Raw genomic sequence first — 18,369 nt, 5'->3', positions numbered from 1 at the left:
ATGGATCTCTTCGAGCCCGTTGCTTATATCAGCATCGGGGGAAGTAAATATGGTTTTGTTATTGTTGATGATTTTTCCCGCTTCACTTGGGTATTCTTTTTGTAGGATAAAACAGAAACCCAAGGTACTCTAAAGCGCTTCCTAAGGAGAGCTCAAAATGAGTTTGAGCTCAAGGTGAAGAAGATCAGGAGTGACAATGGATCTGAATTCATGAATCTTCAAGTGGAAGAGTATCTTGAGGAGGAAGGCATCAAGCTTGAGTTCTCTGCTCCCTACATGCCACAACAAAATGGTGTTGTAGAAAGGAAGAACAAGACACTCATTGATATGGCGAGAACAATGCTTGGAGAGTACAAGATGCATGAGCGGTTTTGGTCAGAAGATTTAAATACAACTTTTCATGCCATAAATCGGCTATATCTTCATCACCTCCTCAAGAAGACGTCCTACGAACTCCTAATCGGCAACAAACCCAATGTTTTGTACTTTCGTGTATTCTAGAGCAAATGCTACATCTTGGTTAAGAAAGGTAGACATTCAAAATTTGCTCCCAAAGTTGTAGAAGGATTTTTACTAGGTTATGATTCAAATACAAAGGCATATAGGGTCTTCAACAAATCTTCGGGTTTAGTTGAAGTCTCTAGTGACGTTGTATTTGATGAGACTAATGGCTCTCCAAGGGAGCAAGTTGATCTTGATGATGTAGATGAGAATGAAGTTCCAACGACCACGATAAAAACTATGGCAATAGGTGATGTGCGACCATAGGAACAACAAGATCAAGATCAACCATCTTCCTCAACATTGGTGCAGCCCCCAACTCAAGATGAGGAACATGTACCTCAAGATGCAAGCATGAATCAAGGGGGAGCACATGAAGAAAAGGATAAATAGGAAGAAGTACAACATGCACCTCCAACTCAAGTCCGGGCCACCATCCAAAGGAATCATCCAGTGGATCAGATTCTGGATTTGTTTTGCCAAAACAAACCAAGTGGTGGCAAAAGTGATCCAAATATGCCAAATCCGATGATAACTCTATTGGTCATCAATTTGACATCAATTTGCACTTTTTAGTTCATTTGGATATGTTAGTTCAATATGAGTTGCTTTTGATGTGTTGGCATAAATCACCAAAAAGGGGGAGATTGAAAGGGAAATGTGCCCTTGGGCCATTTCTATATTGTTTTGGTGATTAGATACTCAACACATTTGTTTTGACTAATATAAGCTAAGAGTTAAAGAGAAGCAAATTGGAGAAACACAGGTATGATTCCAGCACTTAATAAATTATTTTGGTACTAACTATGTTATATCAAGTGCTAGGGATCGTCTCAAATTGAGAGAAATTAAATTAGAGAAGTTTGGCTAAGTCTAGCCAAACTTGCACCAGACTATGGCGCACCGGACTGTCCGGTGTCAGGCTGGCGCACTCGGTGAATAGGCCGCTCTCGTGAAGAAGTCAGGGCACCACGACTATAATTCACTGAACTGTCTGGTGTGCACCGGGCTGTCCAGTGTGCCAGCCGCGCACCCAGCTAACGGTCGACCACGTGATCAGCGGGCGCCATGTGGCTCAGCCAACGATCAACAGGTGGCACCGAACTGTCTGGTGTGCCACCGAACTGTCTAGTGTGCCACGGGGCCAGTGGCTGGCAACGATCGACTTCATCTAAGGAAGGAAATCGAGCATTGTTCACTATCCAGTGCACCCACGGACAGAAGGCAACCAAAGCTTATCAAATGGAGCTCCAACGGCTCCTAGGTCCCTTAGGGCTATAAAAGGGACCCCTAGGCGCATGGAGCTCCACACCAAGCATCCATTGAACATTCTACAACGCCAAGACTTCACCAACACGCATTTGTTTCATTGTGATAGTGATTTGAGCACTTCTTTGAGCTGTAACTCCGTTGTGCTATTTTGTGTGCTCATTCTTGTCGTGTGTGCGTGTTTTTGCTGCAACTCTCGCTCTTGTGTGTGTTTCTTGCTGCAACCAGGGGATAAAAATCACTGTGTCACTTGTCTTTATCCTACTGCAATTTTCTCTCTACTCACTTCACTTACATTATTGCTCTAAGTTTAATACTCACTTAGTAAAGAGCAATTAAGTGAAGAAATTTACTCCGCTCATACTCCTCATTCGAACTTGGCTCTTGCTTCCACTAATTCAATATTAGTCCAAGTTTGTTTTGTTGAGCTGTTTTATTCAGGATCACCTATTCACCCCCTCTAGGTGCTCTCAAAACCTCACCCTAGGGTCGATCTACTCCTAGGAAGAGCTTTGTGCATGGTTCACCGCCAACTTCGCCAGCACTTATCAGCAGTCTGGTGTGGAGGCCCACCTCCATGCAGTGAGGCAGGAACCCGGGGAAACCCTCTGAGCCTTCATCACCTGCTTCACCAAGGTACAGGGAACCATACCTCGTATCTATGATGCTTCCATTATCACTTTTTTACGACACGAGGTACGTGATGAGAAGATGTCGGAAAAACTAGCGACACATGATGTAGAAAGCGTCACCACGCTCTTTGCTCTGGCTGACATGTGCGACAGGGCTGCCGAGGGCCATGCATGGCGCTCGGCCCCATAGGCTGGGGCTACCCAAACGTGTGGCTCATGCGCTGCTACTCAGGGCAGCGGCAAGGAAAAGAAGAAAAAGAACCACAGTGGCGAGAAGCCGATGTCCGGTGCTCCAGTCGCTGTGACTGTGGCTGGGAGCCAGAACGCGTGTGGCAAGCGCCCACATGAGCAGGGTAGTGATAGTGCCTCATGTCCTACCCATCCTACCAGCTCGCGACATAGCTCATTTATATGAGGGAGTTGGAGAAGGACTTCAACGCCTTGGAACTACAACATGTTCCTCGCGGTAACTCGTGGCAGATGAACTCTCTGCAAGGTAATCAACTTGGGCATCCATGCCTGAGGACGTCTTTGAAAGACGACTGCTGAGACCATCCGTCCAGCCTGCCGAACTAGGCGAAGGAGGTGAGACTAACACCTCAAAGCTAGTGGTCTAGGCAGTGTTCCATCTATGAAACTCGTCAAGGATCATGTGCACTACTAGGTTCCCGACGACCTTACTCGACCCATATCTAGTGTTGGGTCAGTTTGGCTCGTGCTTCCCTATTTGACGTGTTGTGTCGGGTTTTTTGGTTTGGTCGGTTTTTTTGGCTTGGGTCAGGTTTTTTAGGGTTAGGTCGAATTTTGGGTCAAAAATTGTGGACCGTGAATTATTGTGAGTAAAAAATTATAGCATGTACTTGATCAGGTCTAGGTGCACGCTGTGTTGCTCCTTTTGCGAACCACGTGGCCTCCTCCTTCCGATGTGAATGGGGTATCCTTTTGGACGCAGTAACATTGCCCCTTTTTCTTTCTTTCTTTTTTTAAAGAAGCGCCCGAGGGGTGAGGCCGCCCGTGAGGATGAGACTACCATTGATCAAAATGATCACCACAAGCTCATTTAGACCTTGTTTGGATCCACCTGATTCCTTAGAAATTGGTTTTTAAAAGTTACACCCTGCTAAAACCAATTTTGTATGGCTAATTACTTACTATCCTTCATCCGAGCACGTCCTCCATGCCTAGGCATCTCACCCAAGACTTGTGCCTCCTCCAAGCCTCTCATTTGTCTGCCCAAGCCTGCCAATTCCCTCAGCGCGGTCGCAGATCTTGTGTACGCCATTCTACCCGGGGCGACACCGCTCTCTATCGCCCAGGTCTATGTCATTCCATGCAGATCCCACGTTGAGGCCAACACTCTTTAAACAAAGAAGAGGTATGATGGTCATTGTAGAAGGAAAAACTAGAACCAATTTTTTAAAACTAGTGGGTCCAAACACCTCTATCTAGTTTTTTTTTCTAAAAGCTAATTTCTAGAAACCAAGTCTAGAAACCAGTTTTTAAGAAACCAGAGTGGATGCAAACAAACACTTAGTATTACCCGCATGACTTTTGTTTGCAAGGTCCTAAAGATCAACTATCCGTTGAACCAAACCATTGCAGTATGCGAGTCGTCGAACCATTCGACGCCCAAATATCAGATCATATCGCACAAATTCGATGCCTCTAGATATTGCCATATATACAGATTATCGTTGTCACCCAATGAGTATCTAATTGTATAGTCCGACGCCTTGGCATTCCATGATCGTCAAAACCAAAGTTTTCGGGTTTGATGACCATTATCGATCCCACTGTCTATCACCCAGGTTCACAGTCACATAGGTTACCTAATAGTGAGACCCCCTAGATAAACGGTGCTCTCATCCTAACCAATACCACATTTCTATATATTAACCACGGGAGCAAATCTCGCATCCCGTTTGTCCACGTCGGCTCTTCATGTTTTTGCCGCACGATGCTCCTCCAACGGCCAGCAACACACGTCAGGAAGCGCAACGGTCTTCTTCACGGTTTATCTGCTCCAGCCTCCAAGCGTCTGGCGGTTTCTAGACGGGGCATGAAGTGGCGGCTTCAAGAAGGAAAAACTCCCTTGTCGCCGCGAGAAGGCGGACGCCACCGTCACAGCCGACGAAAGCTACTCCAGGTACGGTCCCTCATCACCGACTCCCTCCCCATGCACTGTCAGGAGCAGACAGGAGGCACCGAGAGCCCAGCGTCGGAGATCTCCGCCGCCATGGAGACGCTGGCCAGCGCCATGCGGCGATATTAACCACGGGAGCAAATATCGCATCCCGTTTGTCCACGTCGGCTCTTCATGTTTTTGCCGCACGATGCTCCTCCAATGGCCAGCAACACACGTCAGGAAGCGCAACGGTCTTCTTCACGGTTTATCTGCTCCAGCCTCCAAGCGTCTGGCGGTTTCTAGACGGGGCATGAAGTGGCGGCTTCAAGAAGGAAAAACTCCCTTGTCGCCGCGAGAAGGCGGACGCCACCGTCACAGCCGACGAAAGCTACTCCAGGTACGGTCCCTCATCACCGACTCCCTCCCCATGCACTGTCAGGAGCAGACAGGAGGCACCGAGAGCCCAGCGTCGGAGATCTCCGCCGCCATGGAGACGCTGGCCAGCGCCATGCGGCGATATTAACCACGGGAGCAAATCTCGCATCCCGTTTGTCCACGTCGGCTCTTCATGTTTTTGCCGCACGATGCTCCTCCAACGGCCAGCAACACACGTCAGGAAGCGCAACGGTCTTCTTCACGGTTTATCTGCTCCAGCCTCCAAGCGTCTGGCGGTTTCTAGACGGGGCATGAAGTGGCGGCTTCAAGAAGGAAAAACTCCCTTGTCGCCGCGAGAAGGCGGACGCCACCGTCACAGCCGACGAAAGCTACTCCAGGTACGGTCCCTCATCACCGACTCCCTCCCCATGCGCTGTCAGGAGCAGACAGGAGGCACCGAGAGCCCAGCGTCGGAGATCTCCGCCGCCATGGAGACGCTGGCCAGCGCCATGCTGCGAGAAAACCGTCGATCCAATGTCCCGGCCTCCTCTGATGTTTCAGCCCTCCTCCTCCGATGCCTTCGCCCTCGCCTCGGGCAGGGTCCCTCTTGCCATGGCTTTCCTCGCCTGTCACGCCTGTCTCTACGTCACCGGACGGTATGCCCCCCTGCCCGCACTCCCAAACACTTCGATCCAGCACCCAATGCTCTATCTCAGGTTGAGACAGGATGCGCAGACCCGGGCGACCTTTCCGACCTTCTCAAGAAGAGCTCCAGCACCGTGCACGTCTCTCATCCCCTCGTCACTTCTACTCGCATTTTTAGTTCTTCTCTTGATTTGGCCTGACGGTGACACCTGATTGCAGGTCCTCAAGGTTCTCTCGGTGGAGGACAAGATTAGGAACATTGGATGCAAGTGAGTTTTCAAATTTTGTTGTGTTAATTTTTGCTTTGCTGTCTCGAAATGGCGTGGTGGCAGGGCGATTAGAAGGAAAATTGTTGAGGTGGAGATGACCTGAGTACCTGATCAAGGCAAGAGTGAGGGGTACATGTGGGGCGGTGGGGGTGGGGGGGGGGACAGGACTGTAGCTATGGACTTCAACAAGAAGCAGCAACTTCTGTCGTTGGAGTCTACACTGGGACTGGGTTTGACTCCCGTCTCAAGACTAACATCTGCTTTAGCAAGCTGCTGTCCGGCCACACACACGAGACATAAATATGTGTCATGTTTCAACTTTTATGAATTTTTTTTACTCAACGACTCGCACACTACTGATACTAACAAATTATTTAAAATAATAACCATGATATAGAAAATATATAAATTATTATGTTAGATATGTTTTAACTAAAATATTTGACATATAGTATAACCGTAAATTGAAATTTATAAGTGCAAATATAATTTCTTGATATGAAAAAACGAGAAATATTGATACATTTGGGGCAATTGGTGTTGATTGGAGATGGCTACATCTGTTTACAATTTCAAATTTCTTTGTAGCAAATAGTCATTATGAGAACAAAAATTAATATCCTCTCGAGGTTAGCAATACTGACCATTATAGATCTCCATTTATTTATAGTGTCCCTTCATACACAATAATGCACATACACATTTTCTGTTATTCCAATCCCTTCACTCATTGTTTGGGAGCATCGCAATTCACAGACTCCTTTGCACATTGTTGCAACTTTTAACGGATCAGGTATGATCTCCCAGAAAAAAATGTACCTTACTTTTTTATATTACTTGCTAATAATGCACCCAACTATTCTACCTTTTGCATATATATTACTTGCACTGCGTATAAATTACTTGGTTAGAAAGATATAATATTCTTATCGTTTATATTACAAGATGTTTTATGCGCGCGTTGTGGGCGCGCGTAGATTACTAGTTTTTAACAAGCGAGGAACCAACAATCTCGAGTCCAATGCCCACCAGAGAGCAACTTGAACCGTCAAACTGATCCCACGATCGTCGTTAGAACAAAGTCCACGAGGCGACAATGGCCCTGTTTGTTTCGGCTTCTGGCCACCAAAAGCTGATGTGGACTGTCAAACACTCAGCTTTTCAGCCAGCTTCTATAAAAGTTGTTGGGGCAAAAACCATCCAAAATCAACATAAACACATAATCGGTTGAGTCGTTGTAATAGTAGAAATTCGTCACTTTCTAGATCCTGAGCCCTATGAACAATTTTATCTTCCTCCACACGTAATCGTAATGATACTCAAATTCTCTCCATAGCCAGATTCTCCCCACAAACAGATTTTCAGAAAAGCTGGTCAGAAAAAAGTTAAACCACCATACAATTGTTAGTCATGAGACTTACACTTTAGCAATCGAACACTACTGTGGGTCCAATATAATGCCTACTGTTTATCTTATTTCTTCCAACCTTTTTATGTGTCCTAACGTCAATACGTTCCAAACACTAAGTTAGTAATGTCTCAGATCGATTTTCATAACTTCATTAAGTTCTAATGCAAAGGATTGAATTCATCTCACCTAATAGCACATAAACATTTGTACCAAATCTTGAGTTCCTCTCTTAGGTAATGTTTGATTGAGGAGCCAAGTAGAACGGAGCCGTTCCATCCCTGATTCTAGGAACGGAGCCGCTCTGTTCTGTGTTTGGTAAGACCTTGTTCGTTTGTGCCGGATTGGTGGGTCAGAACGATTACTAACCGGATTGCTTCTCTAATTTATATAAACTTTGATTAGCTGACTTGATTCCGGGTGCAATCCGACGCAAACGAACATGGCCTAAGTTGGAACGGAGCGACTATGTTTTTTGTTTGGTTGCAGAGTGAACTGGAACAGAGCGGCTCTGTTTTTTGTTTGGTTGCAGAGGGAGGCGCGCGAGCTGCTGCACACAGATGGGAGGGCGAGCTGTGCGAGCGGGCTGGGAACGGAGCGACTCCGTCCCATTGATTTTTCGGAGTGGAATGGTTCCGGATCTGAGGAGAATATTCCCTAATTGGAGTCACTCCGTTCTAGTTACTTTGTAACCAAACAACAACAAAACTGGGACAGAACGGCTCCGTTCTACTTGGCTCTTCAACCAAACACTACCTAATTGGAGCCACTCCGTTCTAGTTACTTTGTAACCAAACAACAACAAAACTGGGACATAACGGTTCCGTTCTACTTTGCTCTTCAACCAAACACTATCTTAATAATACGAGTACTTTTCCTAAATTCATTCACACACTCTATTGCATCTTAACCATTAAAATAAAATGACACAATCTATATATTTGCCTTGCATTTTGCTTTTACATTTTCCTGCATGTCTCCACTTCTGTAGCATCAATGACCTCCCGAGATCCAACAATTTCAGACACCTCGTTCCTGGATTTTTGTCAATCATTTCACTTGATCATCTTTATGGACTTTAATCTATCTCATTCTCGATACTTAAAAAATAGGTAGTTCACTAGCTGCCTTAAACTAGGACTGGGCATTCGGTTCCTCGGTTCTTGTAGAAATTCGGTTCTTCAAAAACTAGAACCGAAATAGCAAGATAAAGAAACCAGAACCGACTAGTTCGGTTGTCGGTTCTTCGGTTCGGTTCCTCGGTTCTAACCGAACTGGAACAACTACTCTAAAATTCTGAATAACAACAACTTTTGTGAGAAATTTCGGCAACATCTCCCCACAAACAACCACAAGTGCACAATGACCATAATTTCATAGATAATACATGGATGATTAGAGGTTCAACATAAGTCGATAAAACAACATCAAAAGTTACAAACACATGTAACAAATTGAATCTAATACTTTTGGTTTTTTCGGTTATTTCGGTTCTTTGGAGTGCAGAACCGAAAATATCCCATTTATTTCGGTTCTCAAAAAACCAGAACCGAATTTCATAACGGTTCCTTCGGTTCGGTTAGTTCAGTTTCGGTTCTCGGTTATTTCGGTTCGGTTCCTCGGTTCCGGTTCTTTTTGCCCAGGCCTAGCCTTAACTACCAAAATTAAACACAGAGTTTCAATCAGGTATACACCAAGTACCAGATACAGTGGGCGGATCGAGAAACAGATCATGAGGGAGGTTACTAAACTAAAGCTATAAAATTTTTTTAAAAACAATCTAATTGATGTTAATATAACACAAGTAGCAAGATAAAACTTAAATACTCAAAAGGCATGTAGCCTAAATAAGTCGACACAAATTCTACAAATATAATAATAAATAATTAATAAATATTGTTCTGATTCTTGATAAGGAATATATCCATCCTATCCCTATAAACATAAAATTTAATTTTATCAACTAACCTACTAACCAAGCAGATAATTGATTAAACCAAAATACCAAATAATCTCACCTTCTTACCTAGCACAGTAGCTCTAGCAGCCCCAGACACATAGCAAACTAGCAGCAGAAGCTGTGCAGTAGGATTCATTGGTTCAGTCTTCAGCAATCAGTAGGGACAAAGAGGCTTCACGAGGTGTATAACACGCTCACACCCAACGCCTCCACTCCACGGAGCAGCCAACAAGCACCGAGCAGGCGAGCAGCCAATGGGGGAGGCGGCACCTGCCTGAGTCCTGATCCTGATGGAGTGAGGGAGCGGGACTGAGGGCGACGACCGGTGTGGGAGAGGACAGGAGGAGCCGAGGGCGCAGGCTACACTGCCGATGTGCCGCAGCGCGTGCGGGATGAGCCATGGGCGTAGCGCGGACGTGCAGTGCGAAGGGGTGAAGAACGGTCAGCGGCGGCTGGGCGCGTGCGGAGAGGTGCTGCCAGAGTGTGATCTAACTTTTTAGATTTTTGTGGGCCAAATTTACCATATACTACTGTTTCTAATGGGCCACGACCGAGGCGGCAGCCCCCGGTCGCACATCCGCCAGTGACCAGATACTTACGAGAAGGCCCTAGTATATAGTAGCATCCACCGTGGTTGTTGTACTAGAATATAACAACTTCATAGGTTTGGGTTCCAAAATTCAATACCCTGATGCTTTAGAACCTTGTGCACATGGTGTATAGGATAGTTTGATGTCGTTGACGCATCTTAATACCAAGAGAAAAACACAATAACCCCAAATCAGTCGTATTGAACTTGGTGCTCATCTCCCACTTCAACTAGAGTATGCTTACCCTAATTTTCCATCGTTCGAAAACCAAAACAAAAATCCATAAATCAGGGACATGAAAACAATAGATTTCCCAAACAATCGTCTTTGCCATGACCTAACTTTATTTTGACTCTACAAAACACATAATGTTCACAAATAACATTTTTTTAACTTTAATAACTGAAACCATAGAGTGCTAAGATGTTTTCAGTACGCACACGGGCACACACATATCCTTTGAAGTGTAGAGGATATCAATACATAGCTCTGTATCTATTTCGATTAGTTTTATATCTAAAACAATATCTATATCTATCTTTCCATCTTTTTCAGTTAATAATATTTGAATCAATAACACCGAAATCTGTTTTGTTGGGACTATAGTCGCCGGCGTCCAGTTCAACAGTCTCCTTTCCTAATTTCACTTTAAATTTCAATCCCAAACCCAAGTGATCGAGCGCGGCTATTAATTGTAGGAGATAGAAAGATTGGTTTTCAAGCAGAAAGATGCCGTATAAGTTATTGCAAGAGATATTTTTCTAAAGAAAAAAATGAAATGAACATTAAATAAGCCAGCCCCCTAACAGTAAACCTTTCATTATATTTCCTCTTGACAATTGATAAAGTATATATCTAAGCATATCTGAGTAACATCTCTCTATCAATGACAACCCGTAGTACTAGATTACCCTACCACTCGCCTATAGAAGTATAGATAGATAGCCTCGAGTCCACGCTCCACGAACAGCGCCGCAGAAGATCCATTGCCACACCACCGCACAGTGGAAGCTAAGCTAGCGACCTTCTTTCTCGGATGCTCTCTCGGTCTCTCGTCCTCGTCACGGCGAGCACGTGAGGAAGAGGAGAGTCTCTGAGCGCCGGGCCCCATCTCCTCCCTGGTCCCTCACGCCTCGTGCCCCACCCACCGCGAACCTTTTCGAACTTGGCTCGACCACGCGCCCGTACAGCCCACCACCCCCTTGCACGCGCCCTGCGCCGCCGCACTCTCACTGACACCATGCCCCGCTTCGCGTTGTGGCCCAAGTGCAGAGAGGTGGACGTGGCGGCCCTCGCGGGGCCCGCACCGTCGCTGCTTCCACGTGGGCCCCCACCTCCCCGGTACCCCACAGTTCAAGATCTGAATTCGTCAGGGGAGAGTGAGACGCAAGGTCTCCGGCAGAGCCTAGAGGAGCAGACAGGAGAAGCGGAGGCGGAAGCGATGCTGCACGGCGGTGGGTCGCGAGCACCGGCGAAGCCACGGCGCCCCAGCTCCCACTCTCACTCCCGCCAGCGGGCGCCGTCCCCGCCCACTCCGTCGCGCCGAGGTGAGCGAGCACGGGCCGAGCTCGCCTCTCCGTTTTCGCATTTCTGCGTCTAACCACAGAGCCTTTTTTGGTCTGGTTTTCTCCGTGCCGTGATTGCGCAGCGAGCGGGGCTGTCGCTTCGGCTTCCCACGAATCGAAGGAGCAGTCGGCGTTGGAAGCTCCGGTGATGTCTTCCGTGGAAGAGACATCGGTGAGTAGACCACCACCACCAGTCCGGATGTCCCCATCTCTTCCTGTCACTCTTCTTCACCAAGGTTTTTGGTTACTACAGCTGCTGCTGCTGCTGCTTGTGCATGTTTAAATCGCCCCTCTCCAATTTAGAAACATGTGCTTTGTTAATTAATTATGTTTCGTGGGTTTTGAAAAAGAGAATATTTTATTATTTGTCATTGGACTAGAGCTTTTCTTTAAAAAAAACCCCCGAGTTTCACTTGTCTTCCTCGTCATTGATTTGGCACGATTGTCTACCTCGATTTCTTATCAACTACTGTTATATTGTTGCACCAGTTCACGTTTGAGTTCAAAAGGGCAAAGAAGGCAATGACGCCGCCGTCGCTGCTGCCGGTGGATGAGCCGAGGGGCGAAAACAATTCAAGAGAGGTACATGATGCAGCGCTACACTGCTGTCCACAAATGCACTTCGAACGCAGTTAAAATACGTCTGATTAGTGAACTGCTTGTTGAAACCCCTGTCCGTGCTCTCTCTTTCTCTATGTTTTGCAGGGCCTCTCCAACAAGCCAAGCGCTGTCCCTGCGAAGAAAGACACGCCGAAGCAGGTGGAGTTCACCCATTGCTCGCCTGGTATTGTTGGCAGGCTGATGGGCCTAGACACCGTGCCTCGCCCCAAGAAATCTCTTGACCGCTGCCAGAGTGACACCCGGGGTAACCGGCGACACTTGTCAGGAGTTGCTCGAGGCGTGGACAGCGCTTCGTCTGGGGATCAGGCATGTAACACCAGTTCTGATGAGCTGCCAGCATTTAACGATGTTTTCGAGGTAACAGAGATGGAGAACATGGCGATGCATGGGCCGCTGCAGCCTGGAAATCAGGAGCCATATCTGACAAACATTGAAGCTGATCTTGAATTTGTGAGGCAAAAGTTCTTGGATGTTAAGCGCCTTGCCACTGGCGAAGGGAATATGAACTCTAAGGAGTTCAGCGAAGCACTCGAGGTACTGCACTCCAAAAGGGATGTTTTCCTTGAAATCCTTCAGGAGAACAGGACTGCAGTGTCAGGATTCTCAGGACACATCCTTAGCCACAGTGGGTTGCAGTGCTCTTCTTATACCAGCAATGCTGCTGCTGCTGCTGCTGCACAACCGTTTGAGAAAGAAATCCCTTGTGGCATGGAAGGTGTGTGTGACGGGATGCATGTCATACCAAAAGAGTTTGAGGAACCCGTTCCTAGCATGCCGCCCAGAGAAACTTCAGTTACACCAGTGGCGCCCTTGGCACCAAATGAGGGCAAGAGTAAAGGCTCATGCCGTCGCTCTGAAATCGTTGTTCTGAAGCCAAACCTTCAGAGGAAAAGTTTCACACCTGTTCTCTCTCAAATTGTTGTTCTGAAGCCAAACCTTCAGAGGAAAAGTTTCACACATGTTCTATCAAGCCAAGAAGCATCACAATATAAACAGAAGAGAGATACACAACATTTGAAGCCTCCACACCATAGTAAACAATTTTCTGTGGCACGAAACGATGAAGTTCTCGAAGGAGAAAGGGGTTTTGCACTACAGAAGGCTAGAAAGCAAGCACATAGGAGTGGTAGCAGGAGGAGATCATCCCAGGAAGAATATAACCTTGAAGCAGATACTGAGAAGGCAAGAGTTAGTTCTACTTCTACCTCTCATGAAGACACCGTGCCCATTTATTCAAGCATCCATTCTTCGGGACCATCAGTAAGTAGAAAGGCTAGAAAGCACCTCTCGAAAAGATGGCAAATGACCTGCCAATCTGATTCAGAAGATTCAATTCCTAAAGGCATAAAAACACTAGGTGAAATGCTCGGACTGTCTGATAGAGATGCACCAAGAGAAACCACCCACATGGTAGGATCAGATCCAAACTTCAGTCCCTATAATGTGAGAGAGGTGCCAGACAGCCCTCTTGGCATTAGCAGTAAAGATGGGTGGAAGACAGGGATTTACTGTGAAGATGATTCAAGAGCTGGTATATCAAGGAATTTTCTCAGGTCCAAATCTCTTCCAGCCTCATCTACCACTTCTACAAAATTATCATGCAGGAGACAGTCTGCACCAACCTGTAGGTTGCCCATTCTGAAAGATATATTGAATGCACCCACTGATGAATCTGAAAATGCACATATCAGGAAGAGATCACCAATCAGAAATGCAAAACAGAGAAATGAAAAAGCAACTGCCCATCTAGGAAGGGAAAATATGCTACCTGAAAAAGAAATTCATGTAACCTCGGAAATAGCCAGGCACAGCATCTGCGTTTCTGATATTTCTCGGGCAAGCAATATACATACTGAAAAGTGCCCTGATGATGCTATCAAAACTGAGGATCAGGAAGAGTCTGATTCTGCTCTTCAACATGATTACAAGAAAAAAACACAAGGTTTTATGGGATGCTACCAGACAATAGCAACATCATCTCCGGAGACAAAAGAAGTTATATCAATTCAGAATCAGGATTGCATAGAATTGAAGGTATGTTCCAACAGTGTCATTATCAAGCACTTTAACATTTACCTTGTCAATGTTAGGTGGCCAACATGTACAAACAATCTTTATGATTTCAAAAAACTAGAGTTAGCTTATGTGGTGTTAACATTAAGGATCATTGCCATATTTCTGCAGAGGAAGAAATACTTAAGACTTGAGTTTGGTGGGTTTAGGGGGTGGACAGTAACTTTGCTGTTTTAAATAAAAGTTGTGCTGGTTCTTTATTTTTGGCTGTACAATCTCTGAATCTCCAGATCAGATCATCTCAAGTAATTTTAGTTTTGTTATGAAAATTATTAGCCCCAGTGGAATAATTGCATTCTGATTATTAAGATTTAACATACATCTGGTTCCAGGAGGAAAGGAACCCATCAGTGGAGATTGAAGCTGATCAAGTCTACACTCGAACAGCAGAATCAGCAAGTATTGCAAGTGCTGAATGTTGTGACTGCTCAAGTCCATCTGCTTTATCGCAACAAAGTTCTGGTGAAGAGACTTATTCTGGAATCTTTAAAAGCATCAACGTCGGTATTCAAGGTTAGTACAACAAAGGAAATCAATCTTCCTTCACTTAATATGGTCAGTATTACTAAATGCTATTTCCGTATCTTCTAAAAAAAATGTAGAACTCAAAGAGCAACTGAAGATGCTGAAGATGGAAGACCAAAATGACATTTGTGGAGACTATTCTGATACATTGTCAAGCGACGAGTTCGATAATATGAACATCTCAATATATCGAACCATGGAAGAGCAGTTGTCTATGTTTAAGGATGGGGAGGACAGAGATTTCTCTTATGTACAGGACATGCTTGCTAGCGCGTGCGACTTGCCAGAGCACCTAGAAGATTGGCAAGTGAGCTCAGATGTGTTCCTTTGTCTTGAAAACAAGTACAGCAAGCTGGTTCTGTGGTCAAAATCCGACAGGAAACTTCTGTTTGATCTTGTGAACTCAATTTTGGCTGACATGACCATTCCAGACATTGGCTTGTGTTCAAAGCTCATGATGAAGCGCTGGCCTGAAATAGATCACGGACAGTTAACTGAAATCGTCAGGCAAATGGTGCAGAAGCGAAGTAACTGTGGGCACTTTTTCTTGGAGGATGTTCAGCCTTTGCCATTGGACCATGGTTCTGAGGTAGAGCTGGTTGGAACGAAGATTGCCATGATGATCCATGATGACATTATGACAGATTTTATCGTCGGAATCATGTCCCAGGAGAACCTCCTTGTTATCAGCTAATGTTTAGGGCTGTAGTGGTTTAGCTAGATTGTTAGGCAGATGAGTCACAACCTGCAAACCAGTAGTTTGCGAATACTAGTCTACTATATATAAAAGGCTTGGTTAAGCTGCTGTCTAATTGACGTTGCTGCAAATCACTGGTTTGCTCTCTGATTGTAGTGCTGAAATAGTGACGGGCGGATTGCATTGGCAGGGCAGGTGTATGTATGTGTACATCCTACTACAATTACTGCTGTGTCCTAATCAGCAGTCTGAACATGTTTATCCTACTACACTTTTTCACGTCGTTTGTTTTAGACTGTATGCGTCGTGGTGAAGATGCCTGGGAATGGCAATGGCATGCATCGATCGATCGTGAGAGTCATGGCGATGGCGAGTGTGTAGACCGTAGAGTTAGTTGTTACCGTTTATTTGAAGTTCATTTAGAGTTATTTCAGTTGTGCTTTTGTCGGTTCTAGTTGCTTCTTACTTTTTTTTTAATCAGCCGCACTAAGGTTCTGTTTGGAAACAGAGAAACTAGGTTATAAAAATTAGGATGCTTCTAAATGGGCTACTTTATATTTCAGTTTTCAGGAACCTTAAATATGAGGTACTCACTCCTGTTGGGTCAAGACAGGACTTCTGGCCAGGAGAACGAGTGGTCTACCCTAATTTGGGGCCTAGGCCCATCCGAGTCGCAAGCCTCTAGACCGATGTCACCGTAGGTCCCGGAGGTGAGACTGCTCGTTAGCTACAGCCCGGGATTGGGACCCCAAGGGATGGTCCAGGACCCCCACGTATGTCATCCAGACCTCCGGTCAAAGGAGGTCTGGTGCCGCCACGTGTCCAAGTCATTTTAGAAGGACCCAAACTTTCCTAAGTCTTTTCTAGACCCCTACTAGGGGAGGTCCGAGGCTGTCATGTCTACATACGCTCCCAGCTGCTGCTCTCTGCCCAGACGGGGTGCGATGCTGCCACGTAGCCCAAGGTGTGTCGCGGAAGCTGCTAAGCGTCGCTTAGAGCGGGCCTCTGACATGGGGCCACCCTCCTGTTCATACCGGTGGCAGGCGACGTGCGCCTCGTATTAAGTGCAGGCGGCGTGTGCAGTCCGCAAGGCCTGGGGCGCGCTAGTAATCCGCGAGTTATTGAGGCAAAGACCATTGACCCACACGCCGCGTGTGGATAACTCCCATCATGACTCTTGTTGTTCCCACTACGGCGTCAGATGAAGAGACATGCAAAAGGGATAGGACATCATCGTCCGCCTACTCCCCTACGCAAGACAATGAGCTAGCCTACACCGGCACACTGTTGCCTTCGCCCGCATGCCGACTAGACATGACGAAGGTGCGACTGGGCAGAGAATTTGCATGGTGATCAAGTGAAGGCCTTGGACTAGAGGATTAATAGCTCCACACTCCGTTTGTTATACGGCTAAGGTCCACCTGTCGGGGTTCCTCAGTGCCCATGTACATGTCCCCCCTTGGCTATGAAAGGGAGGGCACACTCGCTACTTAGAGGACAAGCCTAGGGGTACACTTGCGACGCCCATGCCCTAGGGAGGACCAGACTCGAGCCCGTACAAGGACTCGAGGGCGGACATGCTCAATTGAATCCCCACGGAGGAATCTCTAACAAATCTCCTTACTTCTCAAGCTCCTCTTCTACACTCCCATGCGTAGTAGGGCATTCCACTTCAAAGTCTAGCTAATCCACAAACACTAGGCTATCGGTCTTGTTCTTGGACCGACATTTACGCACCAGGTAGGGGGAATCTCCTATATGGTTCTCCCAGCCAGTCGATGAAGTGCCTGCTTGGACGATCGGTGGGCATGGGGCGGATGTCGTCCGCCTCCCGGCCGAAGTTGGCTCTCCCTATTCTCCGACATCTGGCGGTAGGGGGAAGTCGCACTATGACTTCCTTTACCTGCCAATGGGTTTCAGGAAGGAGGCCAACAAGGGCTACATATTCGACAACCTCATCTCCCTGGAGGCAGCTTGCCGACCATGGTGGGCCCACAAGGGCCTACCACGTGCACCGGTGGCTTTCAAGGGCAGTGCTAAGACCTGCGTGGCTCGCTGCATCGGCCAGAGTTGGCCCTCCTTCCTCCACCATTTGGAGGTAGGGGAAAGTCGCAATATGACTTCCTTTACTGTAACACCCTGAATTTGGGGGTATAAAATTTCTTTCTAATGATCACCCAAATTCATGTGTTACTCTTCTCTCTCTCACCCTAGGTATCTCACTCTCTCTAGATTCTCTCTCCCTTGTACCCCTTTTAAGTAGAATTAGCTTAAATTAGTGGAGGTTAATTATTTATTTTTGCCAAAACACTATGGGTCATGACATGTTGCATCATGCTGAGTTTAAATATTCTTTGAATTGTTGCACATGTTTGAATTAGTTTGAATTTGAAACTTGAATTGAAAACCCTAGAGAAAAGAAATGGAAAAGCCATTAGAAAATCCAGAGAAAAGAAAAAGGCAAAGCAGCCCAGCCGGCCTAGCTCGTCCCAGCCAGTCCCCGCGCCCGCGCCGCCTGACAGGTGGGCGCCACCTGTCAGTGGCGGTTTCTGCCCCGCGCGCTTTCCCCCTCCCTCTCTCTGCCCAGTGGGGCCAACTTGTCGGCGCCAGTTGTTTTCCCCTCTCGCGCCCCTCTTCCCTCTCTGCCTCGCGGGCCCGTTCTGCCAGACGCTGAGTCATTGCCCCACGCGCCCCTTCTCTCTCTCTCTCTCTCTCTCTCTCTCTCTCTCTCTCTCTCTCTCTCTTTCTCTCTGCGCTGTGGGCCTTCCCTGTCAGCTCCGCCCTCCCCGCGCCCACTGTGGACCAGCGAACAAGCACTCGCGCACGTCGCCAGGATCCTCGTCCACGTCGCTCTGCCCACGCCCCAGCTCCTTTTGAGCCCCGCCCGTGCCCGCACTCACTCCCCCGCCTTATTTCACGCAGTCCCGCCCCTCGCTCGCGCTCTGCTCACGCCGCCAGACCTCGCCGGAGACCCGCGCCCGCCTCCCCGGTCATCTAGCTCGCCGGAGACCGCGCCAAGCCACCCCGAGCTCCGCCCCGAGGTGAGGCACCTGTGCCCGTGCTCAGTTTCCTTAATTTCGCTCTGTGGTCGGCCAATTTCGGCTTCACCGGAGT

General features: G+C 47.0%; 1 protein-coding gene and 1 pseudogene across 1 annotated transcript; both read left to right on the top strand.

Moving 5' to 3' along the window:
- The first annotated feature begins 5,390 nt into the window (after nucleotides 1–5,390).
- On the top strand, nucleotides 5,391–6,116 carry LOC103630990 (hydroxyproline O-galactosyltransferase HPGT3-like; annotated as a pseudogene).
- A 5,063-nt stretch (nucleotides 6,117–11,179) lies between these two features.
- On the top strand, nucleotides 11,180–15,356 carry LOC100381614 (uncharacterized). Its single transcript, NM_001174432.1, has 6 exons — nucleotides 11,180–11,321; nucleotides 11,423–11,511; nucleotides 11,829–11,921; nucleotides 12,045–13,994; nucleotides 14,366–14,546; nucleotides 14,636–15,356. Exons 1-6 carry the CDS (start codon nucleotides 11,216–11,218, stop codon nucleotides 15,250–15,252), a joined length of 3,036 nt encoding a protein of 1,011 aa, NP_001167903.1. The 5' UTR covers nucleotides 11,180–11,215; the 3' UTR covers nucleotides 15,253–15,356.
- Nucleotides 15,357–18,369: the final 3,013 nt, after the last annotated feature.

The sequence above is a fragment of the Zea mays genome, chromosome 6, assembly GCF_902167145.1.
Source record: "Zea mays cultivar B73 chromosome 6, Zm-B73-REFERENCE-NAM-5.0, whole genome shotgun sequence".
Taxonomy (NCBI): Eukaryota; Viridiplantae; Streptophyta; class Magnoliopsida; order Poales; family Poaceae; genus Zea; species Zea mays.
Note: the sequence above shows the minus strand (reverse complement) of the source record. Positions and strands in the feature narration are given on the sequence as shown.

Coding starts and splice junctions, on each gene's coding strand:
- LOC100381614 (NM_001174432.1), top strand. CDS start 11,216: ATGCTGCACGGCGGTGGGTCGCGAGCACCGGCGAAGCCACGGCGCCCC. Junction 11,512..11,828: donor CTTCCGTGGAAGAGACATCG/GTGAGTAGACCA, acceptor TTGTTGCACCAG/TTCACGTTTGAGTTCAAAAG. Junction 11,922..12,044: donor GCGAAAACAATTCAAGAGAG/GTACATGATGCA, acceptor TATGTTTTGCAG/GGCCTCTCCAACAAGCCAAG.